This window comes from Fukomys damarensis, unplaced genomic scaffold, assembly GCF_012274545.1.
Source record: "Fukomys damarensis isolate Sample0158 unplaced genomic scaffold, DMR_v1.0_HiC HiC_scaffold_27, whole genome shotgun sequence".
NCBI classification, from domain to species: domain Eukaryota; kingdom Metazoa; phylum Chordata; class Mammalia; order Rodentia; family Bathyergidae; genus Fukomys; species Fukomys damarensis.
Window position 1 is genome coordinate 30,500,162 of NW_022900939.1, and position 26,928 is coordinate 30,527,089.

Consider the following 26,928-nt stretch of genomic DNA (forward strand, 5'->3'; position numbering starts at 1 on the left):
TTTTTAGATGTTGAGGAAAACATGCGAGGAAACAACAACCAAAGCTTGTAAAAGGCAAAAGGAGTGGAAGCTGACTGTGTAGACCCACAAACACGTGACCTGAGCTGACACTGGGGCACAGCAAGGATCTGTAAGTTTTCACCAAGGGACTATGACACCAGACCCCCCTTTGAAGGGCAGGCATATGTTAGGATGGGTGCAATCTGTTCATAAACAGATTCCCTCTCCCTCCACACCCCCAGGTGGAGACTCTCACTACCCCAGAGTTGGCAGATGGGAGCTGCCTTGGTTGGGAGAGATGCAGCTGGCAGTAAGATTACCAAATGGAATTTAATTTTCATAAAAATGTATACTCCTAGCCAGCTCCAAAATGCCATCAGACAACCATCCCCTAATAGGGGATGGGAAGATATTTTCTGATAAATATGGCCAGCCCAAGAGAAAACAAACAAACAAACAAAAAAAACCCCAACAAAATGGCCCATAATGGATCATGCCATAGGAGAGTTCAAAGTTACCAAACATCGGGCTGGAGATTTAGTTCAGTGGTGCCACTGCCTGGCTCACAAGCTCAAGGTCCTGAGTTACCAAACTCCACTGATGTCCTACTTGGTACCTCTGAAAATAAACAAGAAGGGCTGAGGATTTAGCTCAGTGGTACCACTGCCTGCCTTGCAAGCCCAAGGTCCCGAGTTTGATTTCCGGTACCAAAAAAAAAAAAGGAGAGAGACAGAGAGAGATTGCATAAAAATAAACAAGAGGACAAATACATTTAAAAAAAATTTTAAAAGCCAGAGGTGGTTAAACCAGGTGTGGTGGGGCACGCCTGTAATCCCAGCACTCGGGAGGCTGAGGCAGGAGGATCACTGTGAGTTCGAGACCAGCCTGGGCTACATAGTGAGTTCCAGGTCAGTGTCAACTACATAGTGAGACCCTGTCTCAAAAAAAAAAAAAAAAAGCCAGAGGTGTAGCCCATCCTTGCAGCACCTACCTGGCAAGCACAAGTTCGATTCCCAGTATCAAACAAAATAAATAAACAAGAGAGAGAGCCAACTTGGGACTATCAGAAATGATACTGGAAGACATTTTCAGAAATACAGTTAGTTGGACCAGGGATTTAAACTCAGTAGTGCTGCACCTGCCTTCTAAGTACAAGGTTCTGAGTTCAAGCCTGGGTCCTGAAAAAGAAAAAAAGAAAAGGAAATACAGTTAGTCTACTTGAAGGGATGGAGAAAATACTGCTTTTATGGAACTAGAATAGAATGCTGTGAAAGAAAAGAGGGAAGGGAAGAGGGAGGAGAGAGAGAGAGAGAAAGACTCAGAAAACAAAGAACCACCCCATTAAAGTATGGTCATTATGATGAATGTGAAAAGAGTTTGGTCTATTTAAAATATTTTTTTCAAATTCTTATGGTACAAGTATGTATTATACATAAAACACCTGTTGTAACAGGAAATGAAAAAGTGATCTTTTAATATTATAGAATTAAAACCAATTTTCCACATATATATATATATATATATACTAATTGCTTTAAGTATCCTGACATTTATTAATGTCTCAATTTTGAGTTTGAAAATATTAAGTGCAATAAACATACTAGCACAGATTTCATTTTGTTGCAGTTGGCATACACACTGATGATGATTTTTTAAAAAACGATTTTACATAATGCCTACTCCTGTAGACATCTTACAAGAATATTTGCTTTCTCTAAGTTATATAGATGGTGGATATATAAAATGTACATATTTGTTCTTTGTTCTGAATGCATTTCTCAAATATACACCTGTATTATAATAACCTCCCAGTTTCAGGGGAAATTTGTGCAATAAACATACATGTCAATTTGTGTGGAAGAAACAAAGAACCTTTAGATTAAAATTGTGAGAGCACATAAAATAGCTAGAAGAAAAAATCTGAGGCAATCTCCCAAAATGTAGAACAAAAACAAAGAGATGTTAAATAGACTAGAAAAATGCAAGGAAGTTGGAGAGCTAGTGTAGGAAGTCCAACATCCAATTGCTAGGAGTTACAGAACGACGAAACCAAGAAAACAGCAGGTAGAAAACTCACAAAATAATTCCAGAGGTAAATTTGTCTTTCCAGACTGAGTTGCTCAGAAGGACCATGCGTAACAGTGAAGATCAAGGCTCAGGAAAGCACAGAGGTGCAGGCAAGGAGAGGATCTGACAAGTTCTGAGAGGCAGAAGAATCAGCCAGTCTCCAAGAGTCAGAGCCAAAAGATAAAAATAAAAATGAATTTTTGTTTAAAAAGAATCAGATGAAGTCAGACCCCATGAAGTCAGACCTCTCAGCCATAACAAAGAAACAAGAAAACTATGGCGCAAGACCTCCAAATTACTAAGAGACATTACTTCCAACCTAGAATTCTACACTCAATAAATTATCCATTAAGTATGTGCAGAATAAAGGCTAAAAGTCATACCCCACACACACACATAGCCCTCTTCTTGGGACATTATTGCAAGTGTATTCCAACAAAACAAAAGAGTAAACCAAAGAAGAGAAATTCAAGGAGGAGGAGTCCGACTCAGAAGAGAGGTGTGGAGCAGCCTTGGGACAATTCCCAAGTGCAATGCCGAGTTCACTGCTAGGCACCAGAGAAGCAGTTCGCCAGACCCCACGGAGCGGGTGGAAGCCTCCAGAAGATTCCTTCCCTCCAGGAAGTGATGCTTCTGAATCTCCCAAGAGAAGATTCCGCCAACTGTGGAGGGCTCAGGTCAGAGTACTTACAGGGACTGCTCAGTCCATTCAGGCTCTATAACAAAATGCCACGGGCAGCAGTCTGAAACAGAAACCTATTGCTCACAGCCAGCAGGTGTGTCTGGTGAGGGCCCTCCTCCTAGTCCATAAATGGTGCTGTCTCTTTGTGTCCTCACAGAGTGAAAAAGCTCCTGAGCTCTTGGGAGCCTCCTAGGTAAGAGCAGTTTCCATTCCTGACACTCCACCTTCATGACCTAATCGCTTCGAAACACCCACCTCCTAATGCCATTTCTTTGGGGTTAGGATTCAACGTACGGATTATGGGGGAACATAATCATTCCGATCATATAGCAGGAACACAGAAAAGAAAAAAAAAGCAACCAACCAAATAAGAGAATTCGTAAGTAAAAATACAGGAGAGAAAAGAGTAACTGCAGACAGTGGCCAAAGACCCTGAAGAGCTTACAAAGTGAAGGTGACCTAACACTGAGAATCTTGTCCACCAAACTGTTCTACCATACCCTGCCGGAAGATCTGGAAGTGGGGGCAGTAGCAGGCAGGGCACCCACCGTGGCACTGGATCTGCAGGGTCGGCTGGACTCCATTCATCCCCGCAGAGCTCCATTCTCATGACTGGCCAGCCCATCTGCCCTCCTCTTCCTTCTTCTCCGTGTGTGCTGTTGTTTATGATGTGTGTGCAGTATGTATGTGTTGCATGGCCTATGTTGTACGAACATGTGTTGTTTGTGTACACTGCATGTTATGCACAGGGGATGTATATGGGGTGCAGGTGGGATCTGTGTGTGGTATTTGTATACATAGTATGAGGAAGGGAATGTGGTGTGTACATTGTGGTGTGATTTGTGCATGTAGTGGATACTCTGTGGGGAGGCTGTGTGGTGCATGCAGGTGCGATGCTTATGGTGCTTGTATTTGTGGTATGATGTATGTGGAAGTGTACAGTGTGTAGTGTGTTGTGCACATGGGTGCGGTTGTCATGTGTGTGCTTCCAATGGCAATGGCAGCTTCTCACAAGGATGTGGTGACCAGCATGTTCTGAGCCTGCATGGCCCAGCCCTTCTGGGCTGTGCACATCCTCTGCAGGACTTCCCCGGCCCCAGGCTCTCCTGGGAGAGGGAAAGTGGCCAGGTTACACCCAGTACTGTGGCTCATTGAGCTGCTGGGGTTTTGAGACACAAGGTGCCACAATTATGGGCTCAGTGGTTCGATGTCAACAAAGTTCATGGACAGGACACAGCCACACCCCTGGGAAGTTAGCACTGGGCTGGATGTAGTCTCTTGTTCACTTCTCCATCCCATGATAGTCTTGCCTGCTCGCCACTGGGTTAGGACTACACTGAGGGGGCAAACCATAATGGTGAAATTCAGCATGTACGCACGGAAGATAAGGTGGGTGCCTGTACTGGAACACATATGTACAAGTCCCTATCTAAAAATGTATTAAATTAAAGAAAAAAAATACAAAGAAAGAAAAAGTGCTGGGAATATAGTTCAGGGCAAAGGCAAAAAAAAAAAAAAAAAAAAATGTAGGGCCAGGGATTTAGCCCAGTGGTTCTGCTGCCTACCTTGCAAGTACAAGGTCCTGAGTTTGATCCCCGGTACCAAAAACAAACAAACAGGGCTGGGGATTTAGTTCAGTGGCTCTGGCACCTGCCTCGCAAGCACAAGGACCTGAGTTCAATCCCTGGTACCAAAAAAAAAAAAAAAAAAAAAAAAAAAAAAAAAAAAAAAACAAAAAAAAAAAAGAAGAAACAAAAACAAACAAACAAAAAAATGAAGTGTGAACAAAATTACCATAATTAAATTAACACCATTCCCCGATTCTAGAAGAAAGTCACATTTCTAGGTGATTTCCCTGGGGATAAATGACCCGTAAACACTCTTTATAGTCCATGGGATCCCAGTGAAGCTGCATCTCAGTTCTCAATGGAGAGAAGTTAACTGGTAAAGGAGCGGCTGGAGGTGAAAGTCCATGTCCGTCCCGAAGCCCACACAGCAGCTACCGCACACAGCACAGCACAGCTGAGCACAGCCCATAAGGGCTCCTTACTCCAGCCGGGCCTCGTTTGGGTGTCCAGATTCCCAGCTGAAGAACCCAGCAAACCACCGGAATCCAAAGATGAGGACTGGACCAGCAGTGGGATCCCAGACACTCACAATTCCGAGCCGTCAGATCGGGTCAGTATTCTGAAGGAACAAGAGCAGCTGTCCGTGTGGCCAGCAGGCAAGAGGCGGTGGGGGGTCAGGGAACCGGAGTGGCCGACAGCTTCCCTCCTACGGTTAGTGAGGACCGTGTGAAGGGTTTCTGTTTACCTGGTAGGAGAGCATCCTTTAGGGAATGTTGAGATCTGACCATAAAGATGTAAATACGATTATGGGTCGAGTAATGACAGGAAGACATACTGAGAAATATCATTAGATGACTTCACTGGTACGCAGACAGACACCATAGATATCAATAGGCGATAGAAATTTTTTAGCTCTTTTATTATCTTATGGAACCACTGTTGTGTTATCTTCACTGACTAAAATGTTACCCTGGCAGCATATCGCCTTAAAAATTTCATTTCGTTCTAGGTTCTCACAATACTATTAAAAGTAAATACGGGGCCGGGGATTTAGGTCGGTGGTTCCGCCACCTGCTTCACAAGCACAAGGTCCCAAGTTCAATACCTGGTACCACCCTCTCCAAAAGTAAATCTGAAGCCAAGCGTGGTGGTGCAGGCCTATAATCCCAGCACTCAGGAGGCTGAGGCGGGGGATTGCTACAAGTTTGAGGTCAGCCTGGGCTACACAGTGAGTTCAAGGCTAGCCTACACTACAAATGAAGCCCTGCCTCAAAATATAAAACAAACAAACAAAGCATGAGAAAAGAAAGGGGGAGAAAGTCCAACAAGGCACATAACTAAAAATGACTACCTCTGACAAATAAAACAGTTTAAGTTGTACTTATGGAGTGACCCATTTTCCCCACACTGGCATTTGCTTTGGAATGAGAAAGGAAGAAATTATAGCTGTTCCATGTATACATATTTATTTGTTAAAGTACAGTCTACAAACTTGATTAATAAATGTTGGTGTGAACGCACTTTATTAAAATGAGATAGATCACAGAAAAGGTATCAATAAACAGATCATTTTTACCTGAGAGATTTGTACAACTAAATGATTTGCATAGATTTCCCATAGGCTCAGTAGGGATATCTGAGGGTCATTCCCCAGGTGCAGATGGATAAAGCTATGTAAAAATAAAAATACCTATAAATAAGCTATAGGGTCAAAATGGGAAGGGTAACTTTTTCCTGAATAATATTTACTTTTTGCCACTGCTTAGTGCTTCTGCTTTGAAATAAAATGCAACAAAGGAAGGAAAGCTCAGGGGCTCCTCTCTTCCATGGTATTGGCTGCAGGAGGGACACCTGGCCTGTCCTCCGAGGTCCCTCCCCATTCAACCAGGGAAATTCTGGAAGATGTCGGCCACCTCCACCCAGTTCTGGAAGCAGGCTAGACCCTGCTCTCGGATCTGCTTCCGCCCCTTGCTGGTGATGACCTCCCCACTTTGCTTCACAATCACGAGCTTGGGGGTGGCTGAGATGTTGTACCTCTTCTTCAGTTCGCTGCAGGAGAGAAGAGGGGTACCAGTTGGTTAGCACTTCTGCACATCCATCTGACAGGAAGGGGTCCCTGGGTACAGGCTGGTGGCACTGGCTGTGGTTTCTAAGCCAGTCCTGACCCAGAGAACTGTCTGCAGCAAGGGAGCTGTTCTCTGGCAGTGGTGCCAGGTGCTGTGGCCACCAGCCACCTGCAGAGAGGTTTGGCACTGAAAAGGTGGCCAATGTGCCCACGAAACCGAATTGCTTGTTTAATGAATTATTCTTTTTTTCTCTTGCAGTACTGGAGATTGAACCCAGGGCTTCAAGCATGCTAGGCAAGCAGTCTTCTTCTGTGCCACACTCCTAGTCCTGTTAATTTACACTCAGGTAGTAGCTATATGTGGCTGTGGGTAGGTACTGACCACTGCAGTTCAAAATGCACAAATAAACCCCGTAGTTGAGTTGATCTTCTTGTCTCAAGAGAAGAAAAATATCAGGTACACATAATGGTCTAAGTTAAAATTGACTTCTAAATACACTCAAAGTTGTATGAAACTGTCCACCTTACAGACTGATGTTCCAGTTGACGTGATTACAGAGAAACATTTCTTAGCTCCATTTTACCATCATCTGTAACCAAGTGGTCTTTTTACAAAGCTATTTGTATTCATTTAGAGAAAGGAGCACCTGCCCCCTCCACTCTGCTCCCACAGCTTCACGGGGATTAACCTCTTCAGGATAGGGCAGCTGGGGAAATCTCTGTCCTGATCATCCATGACCAGGCCACGGGGGCCTCATGGTTAACAGTAACCTGATTTCTTTCATCCGCAGCCCTCAGGATTGGGACCTGAGAAGGAAAAGCACACTTGAGACTCTCCTGTTACTAAATTTCCTCTGTAAATCTGTATTTACAGAGAAATAAAATTTTTATGAAAAGAAAAAAAATTTCCTCTGTAACATCTCGGAGGTCTCCCTGCTGTATCCCAGCACCCAGGTCAACAACAAACCTTCACAGCGTCAGGAAGAAAGGTACATGCTCCCCACATTCAACAAAGAGAGAAAGAATATGCTGTGATTTCAAACACCTGCAAGGCCAGGACAAAGCCAATCATATTCGCAAAGGAAGTCTTATTAAATTTCAAATGATCGATGGTATACAGGCTACTTAACCAGACTACCACATATCGGAATTGGAAACCAATGAGAAATTATACTTCAGAAAGGGCTTAAAAACTGATGGTGCATGTGAAAGAACCACATAGAATGCACAATATTTAAAACATAGCAACATGAAGGTGAGCCCTGCATATCTGAGAGTTCCACATCTATGGATTCACCCACTTGCAGATTAAAATATTCAGAAAACAGAATAATACTTTTACTGAACATGAAAAGACTTTTTTCTTGTCATTATTTCGTAACAATAGAGTTGAACACCCATTTACATATTTACCTATGTCGGGTGTTACAAATAATCTAGAGACGATTTAAAGTATATAGGAGGATGTGTGTAAGTTATACACAAACAAGCCGGGCATGGTGGCACACACCTGTAATCCCAGCACTCGGGAGGCTGAGGCAGGAGGATCGCTGTGAGTTTGAGACCAGCCTGGGCTACATAGTGAGTTCCAGGTCAGTCTCAACTACATAGTGAGCCCCTGTCTCAAAAACAAAACAAAACAAAAAAAAGTTATACACAAACACTACACCGTTGCATATAAGGGATCTGGGCACCCTTGGGTGTTGACATCTGCAGGGGTCCTGGAATAATCCTCTGCTGATACCAAGGGATAACTAACTGTACTATGGGGTGTGATCAGAAACTATGATGAGAGCCAGGGATTTAGCGCATTGGCGCCATGCCTGCTTTGCAAGAGCAAGGTCCCGAGTTCGATCCCCTGTGGGGCGGGGGGGACTAGGATGAATGTCTACATTTTAAAGATGTAATACAGTAAAAATCACATGACCATTAATCCCCCTCAAAACATTCTGCCTCACTGGAAACACACTTGTTAAATTTCTCTTGCCACTTCCCAAGGCAGTTATGGAGTCCTCTTTCAGGTCTTCAGTTGAGCTGCCATGGCTGCCTTGCAGTCCCGGCTCAATTCAACATTTACTCTCCATGGTCATTTGGACTTTAAGGAAGAGCCAGAAGTCGCATGGTGCCAGACGTGGCGGATAAAGTGGATAAGGACACACCCTGTTTTCTCAAGCCTGCCTTTCCAAGAGACGGAGCTTGGCAGCAGCATTTACCGTATTTTTTTTTCATTCGTTGTATTTTTGATCACACCTTGTAAAGACACCCATAAAACAGGACTTACAGAACTGCTTTCAAAAGTGGCAAGAATGCTGGGCTGAGTGTGTCTGAAGGGAGGGGAGTGCTCCCAGGGGGATTAATAGCCATGTGTCTTTTACTGTAATATAAACATTTACCACGTTCATTACACTTATGAAAATCTTAAGCTACAGATATACTCAGGCACTCTTAGGAAGCTATAACCTGAAATACACAGATCCAAAACTCGTACAGTATGTAGTCCCAGCTCCTGAAAGGCTGAAGCAGGAGGTCTTGAGCTCCTGAGTTCAAGGCCAGTTTGGAAAGCTGTTTTAAAAACAACAACAGGGTCAGGGATTTAGCTCAGTGGTGCCGCCGCCTGCCTCGCAAGCACAAGGTCCTGAGTTCATCCCTGGTATCCCCCCCAAAAAAACACAATAACAACACAAAAAAATAGATGATTTGTGTATTTAACTCAAGGAGCTAACAATGAAGCAACCACAGGGAAAGTAGAAAAAATGGAAAACAAGATTTAGAATTTTAAAACGGAACTGAACCAAGAAAAATCAACTTGAGGTATGCAATAAAACCCAATGTCGGGCCAGGGATTTAGCTCAGTGGTTCTGCAGCCTGCCTCACAAGCACAAGGTCCTGAGGTTTTGGTGCCAGGGGGCACCAAAAAAAACAAAACAAAACAATGTGATTCTTGGGAAATACTAAATTACTAAAATATATTCTTTGGAAATACTAAGTATGTACAAATCTCTATGAAACAGAGTAACAGAGAGAAGTCACCAGGATACCAAGAATCGGGCAGAGCTCACCAAAGTGCAGGGACACCAAAAGGAGGGCTGTGGCTTTCCCAGGGACACAACTCCCAGCACAGCCCGTTCTCCAAAGAAACCATATACACAGCCTCAGACATTTAAAAGCCATTTCCTGTGGTGTCCAACCACTTAGGCACACAAAGATGAAAAGTAGAAGAAAGAACTGTGTAAATAATGCATAAAAACCATCAAACTGAGTGGGAGGTGTGGCTAAGTGCAGAGCACTTGCCTGGGGCCCTAGGTTCCTTCCCCGGTACCAAAAGAGAAAAAAAAAAAAAAACAACTAAAAACTATCATACATAAAACAAAAGACACAACAGAGACCACTGTGCTAAAATTACATTTGTGGAGCTAACAAACAACAGCCACACACAAAAATAGGATACAAGTTCATGTCAAACTCCAGATGCACAGCTAATCAAACAGGCAGAGAAAGCTCAGCCAGGAGGGGCCGACACGGGTCTGGAAGCGACACTATGGACATGCGAAAGAGATGTCCTAGCCTAGGTCTTAGAAACCGGCACATTTCTCTTGAAATGTTTAGGAAATTGACTTTTCTCAAAAGACATAAAATCAAAAAATAAAGAGGAAAAAAACTCAAAGAGCTTTTTGTATGAAGCCAAAGTGCAGGGCTCGGTTGGTTTTGGCAAATGGGTCACTGAGCATCTGAGCGGATGGCGTTTCAGCAAGGGAAAGGTAAGCAGGATGGCCACCTGGGGCCACACCCAGTAGGGCTCTGTCATCCCAGTGACTGGGACCACACCCCACCCCAGGCCAGGAGGAGGCCCTGTGGAGCCTCCTAGAGCACAGAAGGACAGGAAGCCCCTGAGCCCACCTGAGGCTGAGGTAGCGTCTGCATTCCTAACAGGTTCCTAGGTGACCAAACACTATTTGCCATTTCTCAACACAGGTACCCAGGCAGCAGCCTTGGCATGACCATGGAACCCATGAGAATTGCAGCCTCCCTGACCATCAGAGGGAGGCTGAGATCCAGCCTTTAAAAGCCCTGCCAATAGCTGTGCACGGTGGCACACACCTGTAATCCCAGCTCTATGAGAGGCTGAGGCAGGAGGATAGCAAGTTCAAGCCCAGCTGAGGCAACTTAGTGAGACCCTGTCTCAAAAAAATGCTTTAATTGAGTTTATTGGTACATTTTGGGTATACAGTACAGTTACATTCATCATTGGGATCTTATACCTGTACATGACAGATCTTGGTTCTCATTTTTTCCCCTTGTCCCTGCCCTCCCTTCACCCCCTCCTCCCCTCCCCATTTACAAACACTTCATTTCCATTTTTTCATTTTCTCATATTTTTTTCTTTTCCCTCATTTCCTTTCCCCTACCCTCCCCACTTTCCCTATACCTTTAGCCCTTTTCTTCCTATTTCACAATGTCAATTCATTAGGATCTTATGTACTATTATAGTTTTTCACACCAGAGAAACTATTCGGTATTTACACATGTGTGACTTATTTATTTCACTCAGAAGTATATCCTCAATATGCATCCATTTTCCAATGAATGACTCTAGTTTCCCATTCCTTATGGCTGAGTACTATTTCATTTTATAGAAAAACCACATCTTCTTTATCCAGTTCAAAATTTAAAAAAATAAAAAGGTCTAGATATGTAGCTCCATACGAGGACCCTGGGTTCAACCCCAAGTATCACAAACAAAAAAGCCCCAGGTGGTCTATGCATGCTCAGGTTTGCCCTCCTGGATGCAGCCTCCCAGGGCTATCTGCACCCCTCCATTAAGTTGGAGGAGGGAGTAAGCAGGTGGCAAGGAGGCTGAGGAGGTGCCCTAGACAGCATAGGGAGCAGAGGGCTTATGGCCCAGCACCCATGACCTTCTTCAGAAACCACACCTCCTGTTTGTTGGCCTAAACTGATTGTGTGATGTAGACAAGTACGTAGCCTTTGTGGGCCTCAACTTCTTTATCTGCACCGTGGGAATAACAGGACCCACCGCCACCAGGGTGGTTATCAGGATTAAATAATTAGACCAAGTCGGTGGCAAACACCTCTGAAACAAGAAGACAGCTGCAAGTTTGATGCCAGCCTAGATTACATACATAGTGAGTTCAAGACCAGGCTGAACTACACAGTGAGACCCTGTCTCAAAAAAAAAAAAAAAAAAGATTAAAGGATTAATACGTGAACAGCTTAGGGAAAAACTGGGCTCACCACATGGTAAGTACTTAAACACTGGCTGCTCTTGATGGGTGGGAAGGCCTACCTCCAATTCCCGCTCAGTCAACGTATCCCCTGCCCACACTGACTAGTACAGGAATGAGGAGCTAACAGACCCAGGACTAGTGAGACTCTGTAGAGCACTTGCTTGTGGGCTGAGGAAAAAAAAAAAAAAGATCTGAAGGTGTAGTCTGAGACATGCAGTCATTCTGTCACTGTGAGGGACTAGATTTGCCAGGTGGCCACTGCCTATAAAGTGAGCACACAGCAGACATAACAGGAGGTAAGTCACAAAACTGCATTCTTGGGGCCTCTAGCCTTCCTTTAGACTAATTCTGGCTAAAGGTTGTTTCCATAAAGCCAGCCCATAACCTTTATCACGCAAGCTCTTTGGATTGCTGTAGCTGTTACTTTAATGACTTCTAACTAACTGCATTCTGATACAGGAGGAAGGGAGGCAAGGTAGGCTTTGAGGAGTAAGAAGGGACTTGAGATGGTCACTGAGCCGTGCACACTTACCTTCACAGATTCTTTGCTAGCCCTCACACCCTCACCCTGGAACCCTTTTCTGGAGATAAAGGCAGCCTTGGAACTGTGAGAGACAGGCAGAGAGCCACCTGCCTCTGGGGCGGTGGAGGAGAAAATGCTGCTGTCATCTTAACTAGGAAGCATTTTAACCACTTCAGGAACAACCAGGAGCCTCATTCACCCTTGTCCTTGGCACTTTTGCCTCACGTCCCTCCCTTCACCTGACCTAGCCACATCCGGTCCCTGACACAAAGGGTGTGGGTTGCCATGGCAACTTGGCTGCAGTTTGTTTCCATCTCAGCCAGCAGAACACTGTTGCCAAGCAAATACCTCTAACTTGCTTTCTTTCTCCCACTTGCTCCAACCACCCATTAAGCACACACCTAGTGGATGCCAAGTACTAAACCATGCCTAGCATGGCGTATGGACAACAGGAATCAGGAAACGGGGTGGGGCGGGGAGGGCACAGCACTGCAAGACTAGAGCTGTCTAGAACTAAGAACCAACTGGACAGGGACACTGGGATCTGGGAGACCACCTATGGGAACCTTCTCAGCAGTCAGCCCAACATCTCACTGGACTGTTAATGAACAGAAAGACAGAAAAAGATTCAGGATCCTTGGAGTCCACGGATGTGTTGAGTATGGAAGGCCAAGGAGGCAGCTGGAACACAGGACTGGAAAGAGCCAAATGGCAGAGACAAAACCAAGAACTGTCCACATAGGCACTGGTTTCTCCCAGCTGATGACTCCCCCAAGCCATTCTCTATCCACAACAGGAAGCTCCAGCTGGTTTTCTTTACCATCACAGCCAAATCATCAGCCTGGAATGTGAGGGTCCCCCATACCCCGCCCCAACCTAGGAAGCAGGGGCAAGAGGCTGAGCAGGCACAAAGAGGAGAGGGAGGCACCTCCAGGCCTCTCTGGTCTGCTGACGTTGTAGGTCAAGGCTGAGTGGGAACCAGCACTGTTATAAGATAGTCATTATAAAAGCACCACAGAGTCTCACAAACAGCATCCCATAGCAAGAACCACTGCTAGCGAGTTCAGAACCTGTTCCTTCCTTCTTGGACAGATGATATGCGCATGACCCACAAGGGAAGGAGGACGGGGAAGATGGCACCTCATCCTGAGACAATGCCTCCGGGCAGCAGTGGTGCAGTCCCCACATGAAGGGGACAGAAGGCTCAGCCCTCCTCTCTGGCAGCTCTGCCAAGCCCCATCCCTCTAGTTTCAAGGACACTAGTAATAAACAGCTGCCTCTCTGGTGAAGGCAGTGTGTGCTGCTGTGATAGGGCAGGGGACAAGGACTGCACTAGAAAGCCCTTGCAATAACCCTGAGGTGGAGGGGTCTGAGCAGCTTCTCCCTGCAGAAACACCACAGCCATCACCTGACTCCCGCCACTGCAGAGGTAGCCCATGGGTGCCCATGGTGATTTTGGTAGAGACAGATTTTCTCCTCTCTCTCTCCTTCTACTCTGGTGGTTCTCCAGGGGACAGCAGGTGACAAGCTCATAGCTCTCGGGAAAGCCAGTACAGGGGTCCCTTCCCTACTCATGGGACGACTCTCATGACATCAGTGTCCCAGGTCCTCCTTTCTGTGGCACTAACCACAAAGTACCATGTACATCACACATTGACAACTGCCTCAAACGCCTCCTGAATGCTTCATGCCTTTTTTTGTTCTTCTTGGTGGTTTCCCTTTCCATTTTACTCATGATCTGATTTCATAAATCAGGCTTGGGACAAGCACAGTTTAGGGTGTAGGTCCCATGGCGTCACAGAATATCCCACTTTTAGTTCACAAATGGCACTAACAGAGTTAATGAGGTTCCGACCAGAACAGTATGGAGACAAAGAGTTAAGTTCACAAAAAGAAAATTCCCTCAGAGGACAAAGGGGAGCGGGAGAGGACTGCACCAGCGCAGGGAGTGGCTCATCTGCCCCCAGCTGGAGCACAAACAGGGAGAAAGAATTCTGCATGGACTTGAAAATGATGCGCTTCCTGAGAAATCCCTGTGCCCCAGGAGTCTGAGGCTCACTGTGCCCTCAGAGAAATGGCCCAGGACAGCAAGATGGCCCCAGTGTCAGGAGAACTAACTGGACTTTGCACCTCAGTGGCACATCTTTAAAATGGGCAAAAGACCACAGAGTGTGGATCCATCATGAGCCCACACTGCCACGAGCCCTTTCACAGCCAGGTCAACCCCAGGACAATCACCAGACAACCAGGTGCTGAAATATGAAACACCTGCCTGCCTCCCTGGGGGACTCCCAGGGCTGGCTCTCCCAGGAGCCCAGCTCCCTGCCTAATTACCAAACCCGCACATCTCACCTTCAAAACAAGCCTGTCCTCTCAAAAGCTGAGCATAAGTCGAGTGCCATAGAACTGAATCAGATTTTAAAACGCACCCCTTGAAGTGATGTTCTAATGAGCCCTTATGCAAAGTTCATCAGCACCATTTTAGACTTATTGTCATAAGACTTTGATCTTCATGGTTTGAAGCCTCACGCACCTCTCAGGTAGAGCAGCGCCCCTTCTGAACCTAAACTTCTCCTTTTCCTTCTCCAGAAAAAAAAAGTCATCTTACAGTAATGAATGTTGGAGGTAACACCATAACTAAATAAGCCTGAGGCTGACTTCAAGCAATACCCAGAGAATCACATCTGCTCTAGGAAACGGGGCACGGACAGTGTCCTTGAGAAGTGTGATTTAAACCTCACTCTGTACTCCAGTGCAGGAGACCCCACCCCAGCCCCAACCATCAACATCCCTGCCATATTCCACCCGCTAATCCCCAGCCACGGACTGCAGCGTCAACCTCAGCTGGCAGCTCATTCACAAACTGAGGTCCAGCAGGGAGCTGAAGCTCCATCACAAGGGCCCGGACCACGCCAGACCAGCTCCCTTCAGAGAGCAGACTGCTATCCTCTCTGACTGCTATGATATGAGCATGACCCACAAGGGAGGGAGCACGGGGAAGATGGCACCTCATCCTGAGACAATGCCTCCGGGCAGCAGTGGTGCAGTCCCCACATTAAGGAGACAGAAGGCTCAGCTCTCCTCTCTGGCAGCTCTGCCAAGCCCCACCCACCTGCGTCTTTCCAGGTTTACAGTAATGAATTTTACACCTGTACAGTTAAGAAATTCCATCACTGTCGGGGCTGGGGCTGTAGCTCAGCGGCATTGCCCTGCCTGACAAGTCCTGAGTTTGACCCCGAGTAATGAAAAGAAAAGACAAGAAAAAAGAATGAAAAAAAATTTAATCGCTGAGGTTAAGAAACGAGATCGTGAAAACGGGAAGCACCTGTTTCTCCATCCTTGGCTCCTCTCATTCCCCCAGCACACCCCACAACCACTGTGCTGTAGGCGCTAGTCACAGCTCCGACCTCTGGGGCACCTCCGCCTGCTCCCAGACGCAGGGCAGTGTCCGCACGCCCGGTAGCAGGGGCCCTCAGGAATGCAGATTCCCGAGCCCCAGGGCGGGTGGCCCCGGACCCACACCCAACAAGCCCAAGAAATGCTCGGTGCCAGGGCCGTGCGAGGCGATCTGGGGAAAGGTGAAACAGAGGTTGTCACCGACCTGAAGCCGGAGCTGCCAAGGAAGGCTAGGGAAGGAGCTGAGGAGGGACCACCGAAAGGGAGCCCGTGCAGTACTGGAGGCTGGGGGGCACCGGCCACGCGCGCACTCACTGCCTGTAGGGGTCGTGGAAGGGCAGGGCCAGCCAGGCGCCGTGCAGCTCGTGCATGAAGTCCAGCATCTCCTGCGCGCTGCCATCCACCGACACGAAGACCACTTCAAAGGGCGCCGGCCGCCGCGCCTCGTCCACCAGCGCCGTGTAAAAGTCGCAGAGCAGCGGTGTGAAGTCGCGGCTGGGTGGGCACCGGCCCGCCGCGAAGTACAACGCCACCACCTTGTTCTGAAGCGCCACCTCGGCCTCCACCGCGGCGCCCTCGCGGGTCACTAGGCTCCGTCCGATCAGCAAGTCCACCATTATACGGGCCAGTAGGCGGTCAGTGCAGGCAGACACCTGCGGAGGGACGAGTCACCTGGGGCGGGGGACATCCTCGCCAGGACGGTCACCCGTGGGCAGGAAACACCTGTGAAAGGATGGACACCTGGGGTGGGGGACACCTGCGGGAAGGCTCTCACCCGTGAGCAGAGGACACCTGAGGAAGGACAATCACCCGGGGAGGGGGGGACACCTGGGAGATGACGGTCACCTGTGGCAGGGACACCTGAAGAAGGACAGTCACCTGGGGAGGACAACTGCGGGAAAACAATCACCCGCGAGCGGGGACATTGGAGGATGGACGAACACCTGGGGCGGGGGACGCCTGCCGGAGGACGGTAACCCGTGGGCAGGGAACACCTGCAGGCAGGCGACCATAAGCTCCCGAAGTTAATGCCCGGTGCCCACTAGTACAAGATCCGCCCCAGCTACGCAGGGTGCCGGGGGCCTATGGGGATCACGGTCCCGGTCTCGCCTTGGGTGGGAGAAATGGGGTCTGCGCAGGCAAAGGGACACTCACAGACACCGACGACCCCAGGCGCTACCGCCGCAGAGGAGACCGAGCTCACCCGTCTCCGGGAGCCCCGCCAGCTAGGCAACCCGCGTCTCCTCGGCTGGCCTTCATTTTCCTCGGAACCGAGCCGTCGGGTCCCGCCCACCTCCTCCCGGCCTTCCCCACCCTCCCTCGACCCGCGGGTGCACTTGAACCCTCCCTGGAGTTCGCGCTCCAAGGGGTTGCTGAGCGCGACAGGACGCGGAAGGGCAGCCAGGCTGCAGGGAACCTGGCGAGCTGTGGGAAGTTGGGCTCTTCGGTGTGGACGTCCGTCTCTGCACTTTAAATCCTAGCCGGGACGTTCCTGGGACCCAGCGGGCAATTGGAGGGTCTAGACTGAGCGAAGCCCTGGGTTCAATCTTGGTACAGGTAACAAAGGAAAAACAACAACAAAAAAAGATAGGAATTAAGTGGCAGAAACTGCTTAGGGCCTGTGGTTTCCACAGTGAGCAAGGTTTCTGCTTCCTGGCAGGCGGGAGGAGAGGCTCACGTGGGGGAAACTCAGTACAATAATCGAGTAATGCTAAAATTGTACAGATTCAGAGTTCATGCCAAAAGGCTCGCAATGAACAAAATATGAAAAATGAAGGACAGTGAAGGAAACCAGAATATACCACCCAGAATACTCCTTTGGTATATTGGTTATTTTGACCTGAGTGCACTTGAAAATGAACAAATGCAGGAAGAGGCCTCCTCCACGCCTCCCCAAGCTGCCTCAAGGAAGGCTGCCCGTAGTAACTGGAGGACAGGCACTTCGGCTCACACCTGTGATCCCAGCGTTCCCAGACGTTGAGGCTCTTGTCTCAAAATTTTTAAATTTAGAGGAAGATGGGTGGGAAGGCTGTGTGTAAAATCCCCAGCACAAAAAAGGAAAAGAAAAAGAAAGAAATTGTCAGACTCTCCTCCCTAAAGTTTCATCTAGCAGGAAAGAAGAACTCAACACAGGCCAGGCAAGACAAGGTGACACCGCACCCAGCATCTCTGTCACTTCCTGCCCCGTGTGCCGTGCATGCATTGGCGGGCGAAGAGCAAAGCAGAACTCCAGGGAGGGGCGCGATTAAAGCCCTTGGGTAGTCTTGAGCTTCCTAGGCTCTGGCTCCCTCCTGTCCCACCGCTAAGTGAAACGGAAATCTCGGTCGAAGTGGTTCCCTGGTGGCTCGGCCGGTCTGGCCGGTAGTGCAAGAGCATTTAGCCAGGAAATTGGGGGGAAACTGGCCAGACAGCGAGGGGTGCTGTTCTGGGAGGCAGCCGCCAGGGCCTCCAAGCGTTGTCCTCACTAAAGACCAGGGGAAATGGGGAGTCAGCGGCAGGGAGCAGTTTAAACCTTGCAAGCAGAGTCTCTTACTCTTGTTAAAACTCTGAAATATGCGGGAGAGAGGGAAAGAGGATGAGCAGGGGTGGATTGGACAGGAGGAGTGGCCTTTAAAGTCCTAATAGCTTATAACCACACAGGAAGAAATCAGGTTGGCGACGAGTAACTGGATATTTAAAACAACTTTCGGGCGGGGATTTAGCCTACGGGTTCTACCGCCTGCCTCCCTTGCTAGGACCCGAGTTCGATCTCTGGTACCATAAAAAATATAAATAAATAAAATAAAATAAAATACCTCTGAATTTTGAATGCTCCCAGGACAAAGAAATGACGCATATGTGGGTTGAAAGATGTGCCAATTTTCCTAGATGATCATTATAAGTAGGACACATGATATAGCAAATATAATCCATTGTGTTGCAGCTCTGGGTGGTGTAACAGTCAGGCTGAGAAGAATCGAACACACACCCTTGGAATTTGCAGGCAGGTTTATTTCACTAGCGGACTGATTGGGAATTTCTCCACAAAGCGATCAGCCCTGTCTTGGGGGTGAACGGAGTTTATATACATTTGGGAAAAGAGGGGTAAGAATGTGGTGGCAAAACATTCAACATTAGTTCATTGGTTGAGGTAGATAGATTTCGTTTATACAAATGGATAGAAAGGTAACACTAGGATTTGTCTTATTTACACATGGTGGGAAGCCCGGTCACAGAAACCCTACTGAGAACAAAGGACAGGGGAGGAAACCATGTCTGGCAAGTCTGAGAGACCCTGATGGACATGCTTTAGGTTCAGGAGGGGTCAGAGCTAGGAGTTTGTTTGCTACCCACATAGCTGCAGCGCAGGCTCCTTCTAGTCAGAAATATTTCCCCATTCGCACATACACTGAGATACTTATATAGGGGAAGTAATATAACTCCCAACTTGCTAGATGCCAGATATGTGGTTTGTGTTCCCCAAAACTGAAGAATGAATTCTAAGGAAAAATGAAGGTTAAGAGTAGGAAAACTGGGGCCAGGGATTTAGCTCAGTGCCACCTCACCTGCCTGGCAAGCGCAGGGTCCTGAGTTCAATCCCTGACACCGGGGAATATAAAAAAAAAAAAGAGCAGGAAAATTTTATTGAGAGAGAGTTCCTGAGAGACAGGAAGGGACCAGAAAGTAGATTGCCAACAAACCCACTGCTTAATGTAAATTTTATAGAACAAAATCACGAGGTGGCCACAACATGGGTCAAAACTCTGACCAACCAATAAGATTCCAAGATCATCTTGCGCTAGCCACTAGGTAATATTAACCCACTGGAGAAGCAGGTCTCATAGTAAGTGTACAAGGAAAGAACAAAGACCTGCTTTAGGAAGAGATGGGTCAAGGGGTCTTGGTGGGTGACGCGTGTCTGTCTAGACTTTATTAGACCTAGTGATATCAGTTATCTTATGCCCTGAGGAGGTATGTAGGCCTAGTCATTCTGGCTTTATCTTGAGGCCTGGCCTCCAACAGGTGCACCTCGAGCTAGGGTCGTAATGTGTTCTCATCCTCTGCACTGACTCCCCTAAGAAGCTAGCTCTGTATGACTCCCTATGATATTTCTACTTACTTAGCTGTCTATAACAATATCACTGTGAAGTAAGCGAGTTAACCAGAAACCTCCCAATAGCCTGTACCTGAGCTTTACCCCCTTTCCTCCCCAGACTGCTTGTTCGAAGTGATAGGTTAACCAGCACATAGCTTACCTTGTGGCTGAGATCAAAGGACAGGACACATCTTGTCCAGTGGTTAGGAACAAAGGACAGGACATGTTATACTGTGGCCCTAACCATAGGGATAGGAATTTCCTGCCAGATCACCAAAATCAGATTTTAATTTAACTTGCAATCTGCTTCTGTACCCCTGTGCTTGCTCAAAGGTAAGATCATGACATTCTGTTGTGTGGTTTTTCCCTTTAAAAACTGGGCTTCCCTGCTTAATCAGTACCAAGGAAGATGGGAGCGTGAGCACTCGTCCTGGGTCACCAGCTATTAAAAAGACTCCTTTAATTTGGACATTTTGTTTGTTTGTTTGTTTTATTTTGTTTCTTGAGACAGGGTCTCACTATGTAGTTGAGACTGACCTGGAACTCACTATGTATCCCAGGTTGGTCTGGAAATCACAGAGATCCTCCTGACTCAGCCTCCCAAGTGCTGGGATTACAGGTATGCGTAACCACACCCAGCTATTTTGGACATTTTTATACAGTGATTTTTTTTCACTGAGACAGCCATAACAGGTGTAGCCTAGAAAATGTGCAACTACTATGTGTGAATAAAAACTAAAAATATGATTTGAAATCAGAAATAAGAGTAACAATATTTTGAGGGGAAAAACAACTCCCAACCTGTCACATGTTAGATGTGCTGAGTTCGTGTCTCTCAAATACTAAAGAATGAAATCTGAGGACAAAGGAGGAAAGGTTTACTGAGATGGGATGAATTCTGTTGTAGGGGAAGAGGAAAAAGTCTGCTAAGAGAAAGATTCTGAGGGACAAAAGGGGTCCCAAGCGAGTGGCTGTGAAGCTTTTTCTCCGAGGATATTTTATACAGCGAAATTACAACGTGTGTACAACATGAGTCAAAGTGCAGTCAACCAACAGGATTACAAGTATAATCACTTAGTTTATACTGATTTTTTTTTTCTTTCCGGTATCAGGGAATGAACTCAGGATCTTGTGCTTGCCAGGCAAGCACGGCACCACTGAGCTACACCCACGGCACTCATTCATATTGATTGATAGGAAAGTGAGGCACATAGCATGGGTGTATGTTGAGCATCATTAACTTTAGCTTATCTGTAATTTCTAGCAAAGAAAGTATAAGGTCAGACTGAGGCAGGCAAAGTTCAAGCAACATGCTACGAGTTTATTGCCAAACAGGCCAGGGACAAAAAGGCTGTTGACACTGAAATGAGGGTGTTCATGGTTGTTATAGAAGAGTGTAGGTACAGGAGGGGACACTGGTGGAGAGGGTGGAACATTTTAGAGTCCCGTGGGTGATGGGCCTGGGACTGGCTGATAAAAGTTAGGAGCTGCTGGCTTTCTGTCTGCCGGGGTGGGGGGCTTGTCAGAAAGAACAAAGGCAGAAAAGAGAACTTCAGGCCAAGCTCCCTAATGAACACAGATGCAAAAATCCTCAGTAAGATACTGGCAAACAGAATGCAGAGGATCATCAAGAAGATCATGCACCCTGAACAAGTTGGATTTATCCCAGGGATGCCAGGATGGTTCAACATACATAAATCAATAAATGTAATATACTATGCTAACATGATAGAGAACACTTTAAAAGCAAAAACAAACAAACAAACAAAACCTACAAAATGTCACAATGTAAAATAACTTCTGTCATTTGCTTCGTTTAGTTCAGAATCAACAGGCAAGCTGGGTATGGTGGCACATGCCTGTAATCCCAGCACTCGGGAGGCTGAGGCAGGAGGATCTCTGTGAGTTCGAGACCAGCCTGGGCTATATAGTGAGTTCCAGGTCAGTCTCAACTACATAGTGAGACCCTGTCTCAAAAAACAAAACAAACAAACAAAAACCAGAGTCAATGACAAAAACAATATGATCATCTCAACAGATGTAGCAAAAACATTCAACAAAATTCAACACCCATTCATGATAAAAACCCTACAGAAAATTGCAATAGATGGTCTTTATCTTAACTTGACAAAGGCTCTCTATGAAAAACTAACAGCTAACATCATATTTAAATGGTCAAAAACTGAAAACCTTCATGCTAAAATCAGGAGCAAGACAAGGATGTCCACTATCACCACTCCCCTTCAATATAGTTCTGGAAACATTAGCCACAGCAATTAGACAAGGGAAAGAAATAAAAGGAATAAAGATAGGAAAGGAAGAAGTTAAATTGTCATTGTTTGCTGATGAAATGATACTCTACGTAGAAGATCCAAAAAACTCTGCCAAAAAACTTCTAGACTTACTTGACAGATTCAGTAGTAGATGGATACAAGGCAAACAAACGCTCAAAAATCAATAGCCTTCTTGTACACAAATAACAGACTCACTGTGAGTAAAATTAGGGAAATAATACCTTTCACAATAGCATCCAAAAAATGAAATATCTAGGAATCAATGCAACAAAGGAAATAAAAGATCTCTACATTGAGAACTACAACGCTCTGAAAAAAGAGATTGAAGAGGATATCAGAAAATGGAAAGACACCCCTTGTTCCTGGGTAGGAAGAATGAATATATTGAAAATAGCCATACTTCCAAAACTGCTGTAGAGATTTGACGCAATCCCTATTGAAATCCCAACAGTATATTTCACAGAACTAGAGAAAACAATCCAAAAATTCATTTGAAATCAAAAGAGACCTAGAATAGCAAAAGCAATTCCAGGCAACAGAGACATGATGGGGGTATCACAATCCCCAACTTGAAACTATACTACAAAGCCACTGTGATAAAAACAGCATGGCACTAGCAAAGAAACAGACCTGAGGATCAGTGGAAGAGATTGGAAGGTACAGAAACAACTCGAAATGTACTCAGCTACCTCATCTTTGACAAAGGAGCCAACCATCCTCACTGGAGGAAAGATAGCCTCTTTAATAAATGGTGTTGGAAAAACTGGATTTCAACCTACCAAAGATTAAGGGCTGGGGATTTAGCTCAGTGGTTCCACTGCCTGCTTCACAAGCTCAAGGACCTGAATTTGATCCCCGGTACCAAAAAAAAAAACCTACCAAAGATTGAAACTAGACTCCTTTCACTGTGCACTAAACTAAAATCCAAGAAGATTAAAGATATAAATATTAAAACAGAAACACTAAACTTTCTGGAAGATAAGTAAGGTAGAACTCTTAAAGATATTGGCATAGGAAAAGACTTTATGAACAAATCCTCAGTAGCACGGGAACTAGCAGAAAGAATCAACAATTGGAATTTCATCTTCTTAAAAAGCTTCTGCACCACCAGAGTTGAGAGACAACCCCACAATGTGGGAAAAAATTGTTACCAGCTATTCCTCAGACAAAAGTTTACTATGTAAAATATATAAAGAGGGCCGGGGATTTAGCTCAGTGGTTCCGCTGCCTGCCTCGCAAGCAAGAGGACCCGACTTCAATCCCCGGTACCAAAAAAATAAACAAATACATAAATAAAATAAAATATATAAAGAGCTCAAAAAAAATCAGAACCCCAAGTATAAAGATCCGATTCAAAAGTGGTTCTGCCACCTGCCTCCCAAGTGCAAGGGTCCAGTTCAATTTCTGGTACCAAAAGAAAAAGAAAAGAAAAGAATCTCATGACATGAGAAGACATTTCTCAGACAAAGAAGTAAAAGCACCAAATAATCATACGCAAAAATGTTCCACATCGCTGGTCATTCGAGAGATGCAGATGAAAACAACACTGAGATTCCACCTCACCCCAGTAAGAATGGCTGCTATCAAGAAACCAAACAATAACAAATGCTGGCTGGCGGGGATGTGGGGAGACTGGAACCCTTCTCCACTGTTGGTGGGGGTGCAGACTGGTGCAACCACTGTGGACATCAGTGTGAAGATACCTCAAACAACTAGGATTAGAAGTCCCATTTGACCCAGCTATTCCCCTGCTGGGTGTCTCCCCAAAAGAATTAAAAGAATTACAGCAATATATGTTCCCCCATGTTTATAATGGCACAGTTTGTAATGGCTAAAATTGCCCATCAACTGGAGACTGGATAAAGAAGATGTGTTGTTGTTGTTTTTAATATAAAATGGAGTACTATTCAGCCATAAAGAATAAGAAAATAGAGATAGTATAGCTAAGTGGATCACATTGAGGCCATACGCTTAAGTAAAATTAATGTCACACATGTGTAAATATCAAAGTTTCTCTGGTGTGAAAAACTAGAAGTGTAAATAAGGATCAAAATGTATAATAATATTGTGTAATAGGAAGAAAAGATCTAAAAGAGTAGAGGAAGTGGGAGGGGTAGGGGAAAGGCAAAAAGGGAAAAGAAAAAAAATATGAGAAAAGGAAAAACATGGAAACAATGTCTTTGTAAGGGAAGGGTGGAGGGGCTGAAGAGAGGGCTGGGGAAAAGTAAGAACCAAGAAAAGTCATGTAAAGGTACAAGATCCCAATGATGAATGTAACTGTACTGTATACCTAAAATGTACGAATAAATTTAATAAAGATTAAAAAAAAGAAAAGGAACAAAGGCTTTCCTGGAAAGGGATGGGAGGAGGGGTCCAGATGATCTGGCCACCCACCCATGCCTCTGATGCTTATGTAGCTCCCTCTGAGGTAGGAGAGAAAAAAATAAAAAGTAGATAGAAAGACAAGGAAATTAGGATTTTTAAATTACACTTTTAAGAGAAACTGGAAGACAAGTTTTCTCTCCTTGCCTCTTCCCCTTTTTCTGGTCACCCCGGCTTGTGATCCCCCTCCTTCCCTCCTTACAAAAAACAGTGTTAAATTCCTAAAATTCCTTTTACAACAGTTTACAAATATGGAGGCACCAGACATGTCCTTTTCATCTACAAATTGTCATTTTGGGCCGGGGATTTAGCTCAGTGGTTCCACCGCCTGCCTGCCTTGCAAGCGCAAAGCCCCGAATTCGATCCCCAGTACCAAAAAAGATAAATAAATAAAAATAAAACAAATAAAATTGCAAATTGTCTTTTAGTCCAGCCCTAAAAGCAACAACGAGGCAACTACATATCTCAACCTCAAACAACGTATCCACTCCGATCAAATACATACAGATGGGTTGCACTGAAACCTGACACAGTGAAAGTACAGCTTCTAGGTCATGGACCTTAAAGACACCCCATTAAATGTGCGCTCCTCCAGTTTATACTGCGCCTCGCTTCTCTGCGGTCCCACCTGTAAGGTAAGCGCCGTGGCATGGCTGCCGCCATTCTGATAATTAAACTCCTCCTTCACCTTAAAGTTTCCATTCCCCACCTCACTTGTCACGGGTCACAGAAAAGGTCCAGGAGTGGCCCCTGAGTGGCTGCCCGTGCAGCTGACGCGATCCCCGGCCCGCCTACACCAGTCCCCCACTGTACAACCAAGCCCCTTTCCTGCTCCCCGCTGGTCCCTTTCCGTCATAAAATCTCTCAGAGGAGCGCTGTCGGGTGTGGAGTGATCTTTGGCAGGTGCCGGTTTCTTTCATCGGTGCTGTGACTCCGATCCGATCCGGTGATACCCGGCTCCTGGCGTTAACGCCGCGGTTCTTGGGACCCAGAGGCTTGGTGCCCCATCCTCCCGCCCCAACAGTTCGTGTCCATTCACCCAGTCACCTCTCCACGCCCACCACCGGCCTCATGGGTAGGTAGATAACCAGCCTTTCTTGCTGGGTTTGTCGGTCTGGGTTTCAATCCAGGGCAGAGACCCCCAACCGTGGCCTCCGAGGCCTCTTTCTGAAAATTCCTGAGCTCAGGTCCCAAGTCTCCCCGCCCAACTGTGGCCCGGCGTTCCGCCCCTGAGTGGTGACAACCCTCCTGAGCAGACTCTCTGTCCCTCACCCCGGGACGCCTCCGTGAGTGGTAACAGAAGTTTCCTTTCTCCACCATGGGATCAAAACAACCCATTCCAGCAGACTCCCCCCTGGGCTGCCTCACAGCTCTCGCTACCCAAATTTGGCCCCAATTTGCTAGATAACTAAAATAGTGGCTCTTTTTTTTTTTTTTTTGAGACAGGGTCTCACTATGTAGTTGAGACTGACCTGGAACTCACTATGTTCCAGGCTGGTCTCAAACTCACAGGGATCCTCCTGTCTCAGCCTCCCGAGTGCTGGGATTACAGGGGTACGCCACTAGGCCCGGCTTTTTACTAATGGCTCTTTGATCTCTCACTTATCCGGGTTCTTTACTTCTATGAGCATGGGGGCAAATGGAGTGAGATTTCCTACTTAAGATCTAAACCGTCCCTCTGTTCTTCCTGTCAGCCTCCTCATGTTTTGCCTGCTACTAAATCCCCGAGTTCCTCCTCTACCTCTGAAGAGTTTGACCCAGCAGATGAGTCTCTTCCTTAGCGCTTTCAGAGACCCGCTCCATCTTGCCCTTCCTCTTCCCCTCCTCCACGTGTCTCTTCCTCTCCACCTCCATCTTGCCCTTCCTCTTCCCCTCCTCCACGTGTCTCTTCCTCTCCACCGCCATCTTGTAAAACTCTATCTTGTGACTCTGACCCTCCCCGCCACCATCTTATACCCCCTCTTCCCCTCCGCCACCTGTGCCTCTTCTCCCCCACCATTTTGTAAACCTCCACCGCCATCTTGTAAACCTCCACCGCCATCTAGCAACTCTTGACCCTACATCCACCATGAGGCAAAAACTTTGTTATCATTCCCTCCTCTAGCTAATTGATAAATTAGCTTTCGTCTTCAACTTAAAATAATGTTTGATGGAGTTTGGTTTCTAGGTGTTTAATTGATGTGTTTAAAACATTTCATTCACATTGCAAATTCTTAAATTGTAATTATGGATTAGTTTGACCTTCTCTCTACTTTCTACTTACAGACTTCTGACAATAACTATAGCACAAGATTATGCTCCCTGTTAATTGACCTACAAAAATTTTGCTGAGAGAAAAAAAACAGGATACCTTAAGATTTTAACAACTGAAGTTTGTTTTAAAAGGTTAATAATAAATGAGACAGAAAAAATATTTTAAAAAGCTATAAGTAAAAGAGATATACTTTTGACATAAAAGGTTTTTGTATGATTTTTAAAAATACGTGTTTGCTTGTTGGTTTCAAATTAGTTATAAAAGGTTTACATTTACAGTCATAAAGAGCTTTCATTCCTTTTGATTCTAATTCTACAAGAGATTTCTGTTAATTTTGACCTGCAAAAGTTTTGACTAGTCTTAACTAAGAGAGATTTTA

General features: G+C 46.0%; 1 protein-coding gene across 3 annotated transcripts; it reads right to left on the minus strand.

Annotated features, from left to right (window-relative positions):
- Positions 1-5,648: 5,648 nt before the first annotated feature.
- Nxnl2 (nucleoredoxin like 2) lies at positions 5,649-16,797 on the minus strand. Of its 3 annotated transcripts, none has more exons than XM_010607583.3 (3): positions 16,700-16,797; positions 15,860-16,197; positions 5,649-6,366 (listed from the first exon to the last, which is right to left on the minus strand). In XM_010607583.3, the coding sequence occupies exons 2-3, from the start codon at positions 16,159-16,161 to the stop codon at positions 6,198-6,200; spliced, it is 471 nt and encodes a 156-aa protein (XP_010605885.1). In that variant the 5' UTR covers positions 16,162-16,197; positions 16,700-16,797; the 3' UTR covers positions 5,649-6,197. The 3 variants fall into 3 exon arrangements, with proteins under 3 accessions (XP_010605885.1, XP_033612652.1, XP_033612653.1); XM_033756761.1 differs by lacking the exon at positions 5,649-6,366 and adding an exon at positions 12,625-15,716; XM_033756762.1 differs by lacking the exon at positions 5,649-6,366 and adding an exon at positions 12,625-15,716 and having other exon boundaries at positions 15,860-16,267.
- Positions 16,798-26,928: the final 10,131 nt, after the last annotated feature.